The sequence below is a fragment of the Astatotilapia calliptera genome, chromosome 4 (genome assembly GCF_900246225.1).
Source record: "Astatotilapia calliptera chromosome 4, fAstCal1.2, whole genome shotgun sequence".
Lineage (NCBI taxonomy): Eukaryota > Metazoa > Chordata > Actinopteri > Cichliformes > Cichlidae > Astatotilapia > Astatotilapia calliptera.
In genome coordinates, this window is record NC_039305.1 from 29,558,219 (window position 1) to 29,573,360 (window position 15,142).

General features: G+C 39.6%; 1 protein-coding gene across 1 annotated transcript; it reads right to left on the reverse strand.

The window, feature by feature from the left end:
• Window positions 1-1,079: 1,079 nt before the first annotated feature.
• Window positions 1,080-8,469, reverse strand: LOC113021361 (uncharacterized). Its single transcript, XM_026165990.1, has 6 exons — window positions 8,430-8,469; window positions 8,182-8,217; window positions 7,765-8,073; window positions 6,760-7,080; window positions 1,914-2,045; window positions 1,080-1,817 (listed from the first exon to the last, which is right to left on the reverse strand). Exons 1-6 carry the CDS (start codon window positions 8,464-8,466, stop codon window positions 1,249-1,251), a joined length of 1,404 nt encoding a protein of 467 aa, XP_026021775.1. The 5' UTR covers window positions 8,467-8,469; the 3' UTR covers window positions 1,080-1,248.
• Between the last annotated feature and the right edge of the window lie 6,673 nt (window positions 8,470-15,142).

The following is a 15,142-nucleotide window of genomic DNA, read 5'->3' on the forward strand; positions in this document are numbered from 1 at the left end:
TGTCAGAGACATGGGGCAATCCTGGCAACTTCTTTTTGCAAATGGCATGTTGTGTAGGCATCGATAAAAATGACAACATTCAACCTACATTTGATTTTTTGGCCGGCAGTGAAGATGAGTCATCAGGTCCAAATCCAAGGCCTTGATTCTGTGCTAGAAACAGAATGCCTGGTGGGATCCGGTTCACAGTGGTGGGAAAGTGAAGCATGAGCTGTCCTGGTAGACTTGTGGGATGTCAGCAGGACTAAGCTCAGCATAGTGTCCAAATAAATGAGGTTGTGGATGTAAGCCAGGGCTGCCCAATCCCAGTCCTCGAGAGCTACTATCCTGCAGCTTTTAGATGCATCCCTACTCCAACACAGCTGAATCAAATGGTTTGATTACCTCTTCAGCATACCATCATGTTTGGCAAAGGCCTGATAACAAGCCATTCATTTGATTCAGGTGTGTGGGAACAAGGATGCATCTAAAAGCTGCAGGACGGTAGCTCTCGAGGACCGGGATTGGGCACCCCTGATGTAAGCTGTTGAAATGAGTTTCCTCTGGGTAGTGGTTTGGTTCAGTGTTGCAGGTAGTGTAAATACAGTAGACATCCAGAGGAAGCTCAAAGTAGAGCTTCTGCTCATTCACATTGAAAGGAGCCAAGTGAAGAGGCTGAGTAATCTAATCAGGATACCTCCTCGGTGCCTTGCCTTCGTGGTTTTGTTAGCACAGATCCTGAACTTATATATCCATATATATCATATGTGGTACCTTCAGCTCAATCTATTGACCTTGAAGGAGTGGTTGCAGTTAAAGTAGGACTTTAGGTATTTTCTATATGTTGACAGCTCACACCGCATGTGTAAAAATCCTAGTTTCTTTGTTGTAGTATATGGGTTTATATCAGTTTTAACTAACTGAGTTGACTTTGGTGACTTTGGTGGATGTAAGGGTCATGTTAACGGATTGTTAACATGACCCTGTCCTACACCCCTACAAGGTTTAATCAAAAATTGTTAAAAACCTTTCAAGCTATTGTACAGTTTTTTGTACATATAGACAGAATGACTCACGTACATAAACATAACTGCCTTGGCTGAGTTAACAAACACTGCATTAGATTTTATTAGATATTAGATTCATGTCACACTATGAAATAGAAGTTCACACCGAGAAGATCAAAGGACTTCAAAGTGTTGATGTGTGTATTCTTCTTGTGTAGTTCTCATATGTTAGCTCCCCAGGTTGATACTAATCATTGGAAACCTAAAAGATTTGATAAAATTTCTGCTCCTCTCCATAAATGTCTACAGTTTGTTCAGCATATTCCTCCGTTACATTTTCATAGTCGTTTTCATTATCATCATCATCATCATCACTGGGTTTGTCTGTGTCTTCCTCTGCTCTGTCCTCTATACTCACAGACAGTGGTGTGCATCCTTTGTAATTATCTTCATCCTTCATGTTCTCATAATTATCATCATCACTGGTTTCATCTGTGTCTTCCTCTGTTCTGTCCTCTATACTCACAGACAGTGGTGTGCATCCTTTGTAATTATCTTCATCCTTCATGTTCTCATAATTATCATCATCACTGGTTTCATCTGTATCTTCCTCTGCTCTGTCCTCTATACTCACAGACAGCAGTGTGCATCCTATGTAATTATCTTCATTCTCCATGTTCTCATAATCATGATCATCAGTTTTGTTTTCATCCACTTCTTGTGTGTCGTTTCTGTCCACTGGTTGAACATTCACATAGTCCCTCTCCTCTTCCTCCTCTTCCTCCTCCTCCTCCTCCTCCTCCTCATCTTCATAACGATTTGTGGCAGTAACTGAAACATAAGTAGTAGAAAAGATTGACTGACTGATGCACATCTATATCACCGACATATTTGTTCATTTGATACATTGCACAGGTAAGGACAGACTTTGCATCTGGACATGGCCTTCACGTTGTTTTGCTCGTCGTCTCCTGATTACCAGACACACCACCGTCAAGACCAGCAGTAGCAGCAGGATCGCAGGAGGAACTACTAAATAGACCAGCAGCAGCCAAGGAACTAAGAAATAAAGGATTACAATATGGAAGCAATTAGTTCATGGTGGCCTCAATGACTGCTGAGTGCCCAGGTACAGTACAACAAAACCAAACTCATTTACATCTGTGCTTAAAAGTTAGTGCAAAGTGTTTGTGCTGATATGGTGTGTTTAGTTTTTGCCATACATGATACTGTTCAATATAGCTGAAGAGTCTGAGATGTTGCTCTTGGTGTGGCAGAGGTTCGGTCTCTGACTCTGCTGCAGTGGAGGGGCAGTACCGGGAGGTCGAAGAGTACAGGTGTGAGGGATTTTAACTGATAAGCTCTCCCCCCTTTTAGTGTCTGGAGTTGGGAAGGAGAGGTGTGTGTGGTGTGGGAGGGAGCTGGAAAGCTGGCTTCCCAGTTGAACACAAGGTGCTGTAGCAGTGGAAAACATTGTGGATCCGAATAAAAGTGCTATGACTGACAATCAAATGGTGTGTGGGTCCTGATTTCACACTTGGGTTTCTTTGCAGTTGAGGCAGTTGATGGAAAGTCCACACTCCCAGACACATTGTGGAATTGTATTAAAACAGACCTGACTAGCTGATGATCAGTTAATAAAGTGCATTTGATGAACAGCTTATCCTGTAACTTATCTTCATAATTCTTATGGAAGCAGTAAGGCTGTGGTCAGGTTTTCTTTCTTTTTCTTTTTTAATTTGGCTTGATCCATCCATCCCTTACTTTACTGTTATCTTGTATATGGAGTTATCTGTTGTCTGTGACAGTATGTATGGGGTAGATATTCTCATGGGCATCTCCATGTCCTGTTAAAAATGGCTGGAAGTTGTCAAGCTAAGAGGCCAGCAACTTGCATTTTTTTCTCTTGATGGGAGACTGATGGAAGATTAGCATACCAGACAAGTTGCCACTAGCTCTGCTTTCACCGTTTCAAGATCAGTTGCGAGCAGCACTTAGTGTGGAAACAGAGCGGCATTAGCATGCTGTCTGTTGAAGCGCTCTAACATCATAACAGATGACTTTTGTCTTGCAACATGAGTGATGTAAGAAACTGCAGGAAGGGGTACTGCTCCTTGTGTTTGTTTATCTTGTAGCCAAGCATCTAAAGGATTACTGTTGCCATGGTGTAGATCAGCTGGTTGGTTTCAGTTACGGTCTCAGCAGGGGTTGTCTGTAATGCTGCATTCACATCTTCTAGTAAACTTTCTGTAGTTTTGGTAGTCGGGCACAGATGGACCAGGTTCCCAGTACAACCACGATCTTCTCTTTCAGGTCAGCTGTTCTCGCATTCAACGCCTTCATCGCACCAGTTGGTCCTAGAGCTTAATACCTAATCTAGGAGAGTGAAAAGGATGATATCTCCCCCTTTACCTGATATTACTGATGATTATTACTTCTCGCCCTCTTGCCGTAGAGTTTGTGTTGTACATCGTCAATCTCCAGTTCTTCCAGATGTTGGAACACTGGGACCCAAGGTAACACTGAGTTGCTGAGTTTAGATGTGGAGTGCTGTTTACACCAATTTCTGATACTACTATCTGAATGTTGCACAAATCAGTACTCATTAGAACAGGGAACAACAACCAGTCTTCTGTAGTCTAATATTGGTGAGCCTGTGTGAAATGTAGCCTCAGTTTTCTGTTCTTAACTGACAGTAGAGGAACTTAGTGTAGTCTTTACCTGGTGTAGCTCATCTACTGGAAGGTCTGATGTTTTGTGCTTTCAGAGCTGATCTTCAGACTTTGGCTGAACAATTTATTTGAGTTAGTGTTGCCTTCCAATCAGCTTGTAGATATTTTCTCCTTTTTGGATATTGATATTGATATTGATATACCTTTATTAGTCCCACAAGGGGAAATTTCATAAGGCTGTCGACCTATTGCACGCAATGGCGGCGCCATCTTACCCTCTGACCATACATACATTACACAAACCATCACATGGGGAAGACAGGTCAGAGAGGTATAACAATGGAAAATGCACCACATGAGGAAAGATAAGGAGAAAAAAACAACTCCCCCCAGACTGAGCTCCAACAGGGCGATCAGTTTGAGAACAGAAAAAAAAACACCTCTGCACATGAAAAAACTCTTAATGCACCAAAGAAACACATGACAAGCAACAGGGGTGGGTAAAGGGTGAGAGACAGCCGAATTAGACAGTACATCCGAGCCTGCGTGCGCTGGTCTCCTTGATCCCCGTCAGCATCGGAAGGGAACAAGCGTCGAAGGCATTTGGAACGGGAGGGGGGATGAGTGTGTGCATATCAGTGTATATGTATGTGTGTGCATGTCCAGAGTTCAGCTGAGACAGTGTCCTTCGCCCTGCTAGGCTAAGTAAACAGTCTTCCAGCCAACCCAGGTGGCCTTGCATGGAATGGGAAGGAACAGACTAAACACAGTCGTTATCAGGGTGTTGTTGTTCAGCTCCAGCCTTGAGACCGCAACTGGTGCCAAAGGGGTATCCGCATAAGTGATGGTGGTTTTTACTTTAGTGCAAACGGCTCATGAGAATTTCAAAGCAGTTCTACAGTCCAACACTGGTCTCTCAATCTCACGTTGGAGAGCCGCGAGCTTCACCATACTTGCGTTCTGTGATGTTGTCATTTCTTGTGCTCAAGGAGCCGATTTCTGAGAACTCACGGCAGTGTGCCTCCCCGAGATGTCATCCAATTTGCGCCCAGAGATGTTATTCCAAGCTAGCCCTTCCGAGATGTATCCAGTCTGCAGTCACAGCAGCCGTAGCCTCTCCAAGATCTTATCCGTGCTGCACTCAATGAGCCCATTTTGAGAAACTCACGCCTCTCCCATCGTTTCAATCCCAGCGGGCAGCCTTGTGGGAGTTTGAACAGCCGGTTCCGCTTTCTTAATTCTTCGATAAGTCAGGGCCAAGCCAGCTCCGATCCGCCAGAACCCTGTTACCATGGTTCCGAATAGGTAGATATCCTCAGCACTCAGGCTCACCCGAGCCCAGACTTCTCATTGAGAATGGGGTGTCAATTGCATTTAGGGACCAGTTGATCCAATCCATAATTCCTCTTTTAGGTTTTAGAGAACAGACTGTGAGAGAGTGTTCCAGGGAAAAGTAATTCAAAAAACACGAGACTAGACAAGGACATAAGAGGCTAAGCAGGGAAGCTAAGGGAGAGGAGGAGGAGGAGAGGAGAAAAGTGCGACCGCCTTCGTCAAGAGCAAGAGCAGAAAAAATGTTCTGATCATCCCCTGTAAACCCTAAAGATGGTTGTGAGGGAAAATCACAGTACATCCACAGATTCAGAAATACTCGGACCACCAGCATTTAAAATCCCTTAACCCTTTAAAACCGGTCTGAGCGGGAACGCTCCGTTTTGCGTAACTTTTTTTTAAATCACTGTAGAACTGCAACCACGTAAGCTAGCGCAATAAAAAAATTTGCATATGAAACCAGATGAGTTGTACTTACATCTTATGCCATCAGCTTGTCCTAGGTCACAGTTTCCTTCCACATAAAGCTTTGCAAAAATTGCATAAAAAGCACTTGCAGCAACAAGAAAATGTAGTTTGTTTGTTTTTTTTGTTTTTTTACCTTCGGGGCCTTATAAGCCTACACTGGTGGGGGTTTTTTAAAAGTCATGTTTGACTCTATGCTTTTCTGTATAGTTTCTGGGATGCTTAGAACTCAAATTGCACTGCTGGAAATAATTTATTTTGATGCACATGCTGTTTTGTTTTTTTTTGCAAATTTGCATTATAATATTTATTTTCATTTTTTCCTGCAGTATATAAAAATTGGTGTATCTCAAAAACAAAAACATGAAGACACTCAAAATAAATTTCCTGTTGTTGGAAACTATTTTGTGCAATGTTTTTGTATATACAGTTTTGAGGGATAAACCTCTTAAATTTCTCTAACTAGATGTAAAAAAACCAAAAACGATTTTCAATTTTTTTTGTAGTTTACGGCACTTTTTTGCCATTTGTGTAGTTATTTTGCACTTAATGCATACATATTATTAAAGTTTGGGCTATAATGGTTGTATTGATGAATAGCAACTTGAAATGCTCCCAAAAATGGCACTACGGCATGTAAAAATATAAAGATAAGCTCTGGCGGACTTGGTTCTATGGTAGGTCTTAAATGGTAAATGGCCTGTATTTGTATAGTGCTTTACTTGGTCCCTAAGGACTACAAAGCGCTTTACACGTTCAGTCATCCACCCATTCACACACTGGTGATGGCAAGTTACATTGTAGCCACAGCCACCCTGGGGCGCACTGACAGAGGCGAGGCTGCCGGACACTGGCACCACCAGGCACTCTGACCACCACCAGTAGGCAACGGGTGAAATGTCTTGCCCAAGGACACAACGACCGACACTGTTGGAGCCGGGGTTCGAACCGGCAACCTTCTGATTACAAGACAAACTGCCAACTCTTGAGCCACGATCGCCCCTTTATTTAAAGGGTTAAATAAAATTCTTCTGCATCGAGTTGCTGCCACATGAAGTTGAACGAGTACACCTAATGAAGTGGCTGGTGAGTACAGTGTTGATGTAAAAGCTGATCCATCTTAAAAAGTGTTTGCTTAATGTTTACATAATACAGGAATGACGACTTTTGGAAGTATTACTTTGAATTGCTGGTTGTGTTATCATTTTCCATTACACATTTGAACTTGTTGCACTGGATCAAGTGACCCTGTAAATTACTGAAGATGACATACAGTAATGGTGATATTTATGTCCAGTACTTACATTTGATGACGACATGAATCGGTGCTGACTCGGTAGAAGTTAAGTTCTCTGATTCCAGAGTTATGTAATACACACAGCTATAGTTGCCCTGGTGTTTATACTCAGCTACAGGGAAACTAAAGGAAGCTGAGTTGTTGACAGATGGCTTGATGTGTGGGATGTTGGAGAAGATCAGACTGAAATGGCTTGAATTGATGCTTGAGTTAATGAAGCAGGTTAAGACAAAGCTATGGCCCTTGGTGATCTCTGCATCTGCATTAGGACCCCAGACCTGTACTTCATCAAGAGATGCCAGGGAGATGTTGGGCTGCTGCAGGGTCTCTACATTAAAAATAGGAAAACAAAGTAGCATTCAGTCCATACCACTTTTACAGTGTTAAAGTAAGACATTTTGCATTCATTCACTTCAGTCGTCTAGGAATCTATTACTGTACACTGTACTAAATATCATCAAAATAGACCTGTTGGCAACTGTGAAGTGTCATTCATAATCACAACTTGTTACTTTAAATTTAGCAACTCAACTGCTGATCCTAACTGTCATGAAGACTTCCTCTATAAGATGCTCTTTGCATGTCAAGAAATACAGATATATACAATAGATATTTATATACAAGGTTCACAGGCATTAATGCATAAGTGATATTTTTGCAGCCACGTCATGTCACTTGTTGATGGTTCATATTCCTGTTCAGAAGCTTTACTGTTCTTACTTTTCTTCTTGTGTTTGTTTACAGTGACGATCAAAACAGGCAATATGCTTAACCTCATATTATCATTTTGCATTCTCACATTCCTTTGTCTACTTATTATAATGCCAACTGTACTGCAGGAATTATATGAATACCATTTATCATTAATCTAATTTATCTTGGAACTGCTCTGAGGTAGGAAGTGTTACACCCCTGTGCTGCACCTATTAACCTCAAAGTGGCATGCCTGCATCAAAGTGTATTGACTTATAAAGCTCTATGGGCCTAGCTCTAAAATGTAGATGTAAATCACCTGAACAGACAACAACCACACCCTTATTGCGTTCACAGCCATTTTCTCCAAATCTTCCATGAGGACACTGCATTAGAGACGTTTCTCGCCCCGAACAGTTTACATCAGCAAGCCACATTTCTTCTTTTGATGAATTAAAGCTGACCGACTGAGAGATTGCCAGTGCCTTCCCACACTTCAACTCTCTGCAGACCACTATAGCATCATTTAAGACCCAGGAATCATCACAGAGTTTTCCCCTGCTGGTGCTGTTATAGACTTCTACTCTTCCATAGCACCGAGCTTGCCCAACTAAACTGATGTTAAAATCTAGCAAAAGAAAGAGACAAGACAACAGAGTTCTCAGCATTTTCTGTATGTGGTGATATTTATGCAAAACCTTATAATCCGAAACAAATTTCGCAAAAGAAGACTGACCTGCAGAAGCTGAAGATGAGATGAAGAGATAAGAGACTGCAGAAAAAACAAAGGTTCATTAAACACCTGAAACAAGACATGAACATGTTTTGTTTCTGATATAGACACACTAAAGAAAAGATCTGGTGTAAGGAAATTTAACTCTAAATTTAAGGCATTTTGAATGTAACAGTGCTTGTCACGCTGACCCTTTGTGTAAGTGTAGAAAAATAAGACAGATCAACCTAAAAATGTCAAATGCAGCTCACCTATTGCCAGATAAAAGTTTCTCTGCTGTGTCCACATGATTGAGACAGAAAACATACTGAGAGCAAAATGAGTCATCAGCAACACCAAACCCAAGTTGATGAAGAAATGCTTAACACTTGCGAAATGTGTTCCTCCACACACTTCCTTGTTCCTTGTACTTTTTAATGAACGCAGTCTACAGAGTGCAACAGACAAAGGCTGCAGCAGCTGACAGTTATATTCATTTACCTTTTTCTTGCACAGAATGTACAGAGAGAGGAGTTTTTAAAATTGTGTTCACTTCAAGAATCCTATATATGAAATGAAGAAATGCATTCTAATATCTCTAAAATCTTTGTTTTGTTTTGGGATTTTTCATGAAAAAATAAAATCACTGATAACATCTGTTGGACATAAAATGCAGGTGTTTGTATTTAAAAATGTAGAGCTGATATAACAAAAATAAAACAGATTTGTAGTGTTGGCAATAAAATAAAATGTGGAGAGGAGCAGGAAGGTAGGACACTGATTTCACACAGTCTGTGCACTGGATGCAGTGGTCAGCATGCCTTTGTACCTTTGTAATCTACATTATGTCACAGACCTGTGACGTTTCGATAACACAAATGAGGCAAAAAACAAAGAGGAACTCACCCTCGCATGATCTTTTATACATGCCCCATTTCTTTTAGCTGAAAGCTGATGACTTGTTACTGAAAGTGACTTTTATTTAAAATTTACATTTTATGCACATTTATATTTCTTTAAGAGATATATACTACAGGGGGAAAACCATGAAAAGCTGCAGCCTGTCTCTACAAAACTGTAAATGCTGCCCTTAAATGTAAAGGCAGCATACATTATTTTATTATTTTCCTTAAACAATTTTGGTTAAAAGTAAATGTATGCATATATGATTCCAAATATTAAATAAAATGCATGATAATCTTTAAAATATAAAAACTTAGGAAGAAAACCCAGGAAGCAGTTTCTGAACCATAACGACAACCGTACAAAATTCAGCCCCGTTCTGGTGCTCGGTTTCAACTCCGGCAGTTGCCTTGACCATGAACTGAAATTACATAAAGCCTAACTTAGTGTAACATTTTTTTTGAAGTTATTATTATTTGAACTTCATTTCTTAATATCCATGCATCACAGAAAGGCTGTAGGCCGTGGTGAGAAGAAAAAACAACTTCTGTCGATTCTAAGGTCTTATGTATAAATACATAATAAGAAAACCATCTGGCTTTAAAATATTTAAATACAACCTCAGTTGAGCAACAACATAGCATTTCACATGGTATCATTATTTATTTATCAAAAACTAAGGCAAAATGTAGCCAAAAGCCATCTGTTAAAAAACTGAGTATAACCCATGACTCAGTAACTTGTAAAACCACATTTACCAAAAATAAGTTGAACTGATCATTTCTGTATGACTTTATCAGTCTCTCTCATTGTTTTAGAAGAATTTTGTTGTTCTTCACAGCGTTTGAGTTTCAGTTCTCTTGTTCATTATTTGTTTCATTGTGCATGACGGTGTCACACAGTGTTCTCAGCGTTCTCCAAATAAGAGCATGGTACATGTTAAAAATAAAAATGGAGGTTTTGTTTCTGGCCTGCTTAGTGGCGAGCAGCTTGAACAGCAGTAATCCATGTCCGTCTGTTCATGTTTGCTCACTTCTGCCATCTGGTGGTTTGAAGAGACATTAATGCACAAAAACATGCACTTTAAACTTGGCGTAAGAGCCAAACCTCCGGGAAACATATGAGCACAGTACTTTGCAGAATACATAAAGGTCAGTGCCCTCACCAGAATATCACATCTCTGCTTGGCTTTACTTTGATAGTAGAGAAAAATACCCAGAATGTTATCTTATAAAATACACCAAACATGCCACACCTGTGGGAATTATAGATACGCAGAGCAAACTTCCACACTGGTCGGAAAGTACCTGAGAGCTTAGTGATATAATATCATTAGAAGGAAGCTACTTAGGAAGTAGAAGAGAAGGAAGGTGGCAATCCAAGGGCTTACATCACAATAGAAATAATAGTGAGCAGTACAGATATAATGAGCCCATCATTACTCACAGTAACTTGTGTCCATCATAGGTGTATCTAAACCTCTGACTACAAGTGTGCATGTAGCTTTCTGACAAAGATATTGGCAGTTTTACAGTATGATGAATGACAGACATATGTCTAAGTAGATTACAGGTGCATTTTCTGTTGAAGCAACTTTCATATCTGACAGTAGTTCAAGCTCACGCGGTCATTTTGTCAGTTTATGCTAATTCACACAAGACTACAGCCAAGGAAGGATAAATCTGTTCAAAAATAGTCTTTAAAGACTTGTTCCCCAGAAGTTTTTTTTAAGTCTTTCTGAACACTGAGATGACTTGTGACCTCTAATCTGATCTCACAGTATAACACAAGAAAGAAGATGTCTGAGACACACAAGATACAAGAGGAGTCAAGAGCGAGAGAAAAACAAAGTGAAACTGTTCTGTGCAGAAATGCTACATACTTCCTTCTTTTTTGCAGTGGACAAAAAAGAAGTACTTATGTAGTTATTTATGGAATAAGCAGCAACCTTGAATGATGTGTCATGTACACTTAAATAAAATAATTACCTCCACATCCAAACAAACGAGCCTGTTAGATTTTGAGTGATTTACACAACTATTGTACATGTAAAACATTTTGACCTATATTTAAAATTAATAATATTTTTCTGACTATTAAGATATGTACTATATATTTTTTGTTTTTAATTACACCACAAAATAAAAGCATTGTTTCTCAAACACTATAACCAAGGCAGGAACAAAATCACTATCAAGACTTACATTTATCTCACGACATTTACCTCAGGCCTCTAAAATTATCTTTGCCAAAAATGTAAATAAAATCAGGCTTGTCCTAAATTGTTCTCTTATCATCTTCAGTCATTTTTTTCTTTCTTTCTTGGCCATTTCCTGTTTTACTTTGATAGTTTGTGTTTGCTTGTGTTTTTAGGTTTACATCCTGGTTTTCTGATCGTGTTCACCTGTGTTAGGTTCTTTTAGCTGTGCCTTATTCCTCACTTGTCTCCTGCTGTCTAATGCACATCAACAGATTCCTGAGTTATTCTCCATACTCTCCAGTTTTTGCCATCTACTGTGTTTCTTGTTTGTTTGTTACCTTTTGGAATTTGTTTTTGGATTTATGTCAGCTAATAAAGCTCACCACTTGTTGATTCTATCCCACATCATAAGAACCAGTATTATATTAAAAGCTAATAGCAAATTAATATAGGATTGAGGTCAAAATGTGAACGTGACCATTAATCACCTGTTTAGAGAATATGCTATGTTTGTATGCTAAAACCTTTTTACCTCCATATTACAATTAAAAAAGAAAAATTAATGCGCATGAAAGGCTTTGTTAGTTGTTAATACATACAGTGTGTATTACCCACTAGCCACCACAAGGGGGTGATCACAATTCAGGTGTTTCATAACATTTTTTGTATACTTTATGCCGTTTGGATGTTATACAGTATGTTTTCTATTTTTTGTACAGGTATCTTGTTTTAGGTTTTTTTTTTTGAGGACGAGTAAAATTAATTTCTTCTTTGCACTAAGCTATGAATAGACCCAGAGGAGAAGAAAACCAACAGTATAAGAAAGAAAATGCAAATGCCTTCCTAAAACAGAAAATTAGGCTCACTGATCAGTCTGCTGTGAAACCACAGTTACACAACGCTGTTGAGTTAAAGCTTTCGTGAAGACACAGACATATGCACATATAGCCATGCTGACAGCTCAGCGAGCCTCATAGCGTGAGAAGGTTGAGGAAGTGGCTGGTGTGAGAATGCTGCCACCGCAGCCCTGTGGCAGCTTGCACTGTGGTAGTCTCAGCTCGACCTAACGTCCTCTGAACCCCGCTTCAACCTGCTTTCAACTTCCACTGCGCACAGTGCCACATGTGCTATTGCACGTGTTCAGCTTTTAACTTCTCTAATTCCATAGAAGTGACGCAAATATATGTAAATTTCATAGAAGTATCTGTTATTTACCCTGGTTCTTGTTTTTAGAATCATCAGAGAGTTTCCTGTCTCATCATTTGTTAGTTTCTGCACCAAATATACATTTCAGCATTTAAGCTCATACTCTAACCGTGGTTAGAATAATTGCAGTCTATATTAAATGACTTTTAGTTTCTCCTCACAGACTTTCATTTTTGTTCCTACAGGTACCAATTTACCAACAGAGTAATCTCCAAGACGTGGTTCAAGAAAAAACAGATGAGCTGATTTTCAGTTTGCTCATTCTGTGAAGGTTACCAGGGTTCATGTGTAAGCAGCAGAAGTGAAAAACAGGAAGGAATATGAGATTTGAGACGTAAGGATGGGAGTGCAGTAGGAAGTGGCACATGTATTGAACACATATCTTGCTCAGCACCGAGAACATATGACACAGAGATGCGTGTGGAGCATGTGTGTAGGCGTGTAGCCTATATATCTTTGAGTCTGCAGCTATCTTATTGAGGACATGCCTTCACAAACTGGTTTTTTGTTGTTGTTTATTTTGTTTATAAAAGGACTACGACCACATCTTGAAGTGTTTTACTGTGTGTGTGTGTGTGTGTGTGTGTGTGTGTGTGTGTGTGTGTGTGTGTGTGTGTGTGTGTGTGTGTGTGTGTGTGTGTGTGTGTGTGTGTGTGAGTGTGAGAGAGAGAGAGAGAGAGACATGTTTTATTTGACAGGTACTCAAGATTTGTTACTGTAGATGTTAAACAACAACATATCGGGCAGTCTGTCCAGTAGCTCTTGGCTATGTGGTTTAAATGTGCTTAAAGAAAAGTGCTTTGACTCCTTTATTCAATAATGACCAATCAGCAACCACTAGGAATGGAAAATTAATTTCCTAATACTTCCTCTAATAGCCATTTGAGGAGTGTTTCCAAAAGTGCTTCACACCCATTAGACTCCCAGGGTAAAATGTGAGTCTAATGGATTTCACTCCTCACTTTTTCTGAAAGGTTTAACAGTGTGGTTAAAAAACAGTTTGTTTTACAGAGAGCCATAGAGAGTCGCTGTCTGCTAAGCCTTACCTTCAAACGAAACTTGCTCTCTCCTCCATGCTGTTGATATTTGGAACATTTTTAATTTTTACAAGCATTTTAATGAACTCACACATAACATGTCCAGGACATTTGTGTGTCAGTCAAATTCCAACATTTCATTTTTCCATTATTTAGAACGAAATAACACATATGTGTTAATTTGTAAATGGACTGGTTCTTATGTAACATTTTGCTACTCGAGCACTCAAAGTGCTTTATTCACCCATGTACACCCATTCAAGCACGTAAGTTCTTTTGATCTAACATTTACACAAATTCAATGCATCAACCTTCTCTGCTCTACCTCCTGATCTGAAGCTACCACTGTATATCTTGATGCATGCTCAAGGCAAGGTAAGGACGTAGCGTTTTCACTCAAGAGGCTACTTTAGACTGATGAACTGAAGACGCCACTTGAATGAGTGATGAAATGTTTCTCTAACTGAAAATACAACTGTATAGTTTATGGCTACAGCTTGCTAACTAAGATTGTTAACATCAGCTGATGTAGTAGTGTGCCATTCTCTTGTCCAAATATGATAAATATTTCTTCCACAAAATCAGCACATAGGCCACAACACTAACCCCAAGGCTTCAAAATAAAGTTTTGGTTTGCATTTGGTGAACACTCAGATGAAGCGATCGGGTGATTAGAAAAGGAGTGTGCTGGTTCTCTACAACCACCTCCCCTCACTATCACTGCCTGCACTTTTTAAGGGCACTACATGTTTGTGTGCAGTGGGATGTGAAAATGTCAGTACATCCCAAGGTAATAGTTGCTCAGTTTAAAAAAATGTTTTGTTAAGGAAGCATCTGATCTGCTTGGAAACAATGCATACAGGTGAGAGTGATTCACTCAAAGCAAAATAAATGTTAAATTTCAATCTTTGCAGCTGATTTAAATAAATTAAACAAAACAGCTGCTCACTGACAAAGAAAAAGTAATGACATACAAACACCTTTAGATTCATAAAATTAAAAACAAGCTGATCTGGACTTTCTTAGGATTTGACAGGTGGAACCAAACTTCTAGTGTTTCTAAATCTGGAAAGACAGTATGTGCAAATTCAGCTTAAGGGTGGATGATTTTGATCTGTTGGTGTCTAAGTGCAATGTCTACAATCAGAAAGAAAGCGCATGTTTTGATCTGCATCAGGAACAGTATTTGCACAGGATGAAAACAGCTTACCAAAGATGATCAAATATTTCGAAAAAGGCAACTATGTGCAGAAAACCCCTGGGCATCTTACACTTGAAGGAACTTAGGATAGAAAGGCTATCAAACATTTCAGCAAACTTTATTGAAAATCAAGTCAACAAAAATATATCTAAGGCCTAGAGTGTGTTATTACTATTTTAACATGTATTGCACAGCAAGAAAATCCTAGGGTTAAATGCTGTGGTTGGCTGGGGCCTTTGTATGTAGAATATGCACGCTCTTCTGTGTCTTCCTGGCTTCTCTCTCCAGCTTTATCCCAGTGTCCAAAGACATGTATGTTAAACTAATTGGTTGAATCTAAATTTGTTGTAGGTGTGAATGTGTGCACAGTGCTGGTTGAGTATCTCCGTGTTTTAGGTCTGCAAAAGATGGATCTGTTGGTAAATAAGTAATTTCCTC

Coding starts and splice junctions, on each gene's coding strand:
- LOC113021361 (XM_026165990.1), bottom strand. CDS start 8,466: ATGTGGACACAGCAGAGAAACTTTTATCTGGCAATAG. Junction 7,081..7,764: donor TGTGGTTGTTGTCTGTTCAG/GTGATTTACATC, acceptor TTTTTAATGTAG/AGACCCTGCAGCAGCCCAAC. Junction 2,046..6,759: donor GATTCATGTCGTCATCAAAT/GTAAGTACTGGA, acceptor TTTATTTCTTAG/TTCCTTGGCTGCTGCTGGTC.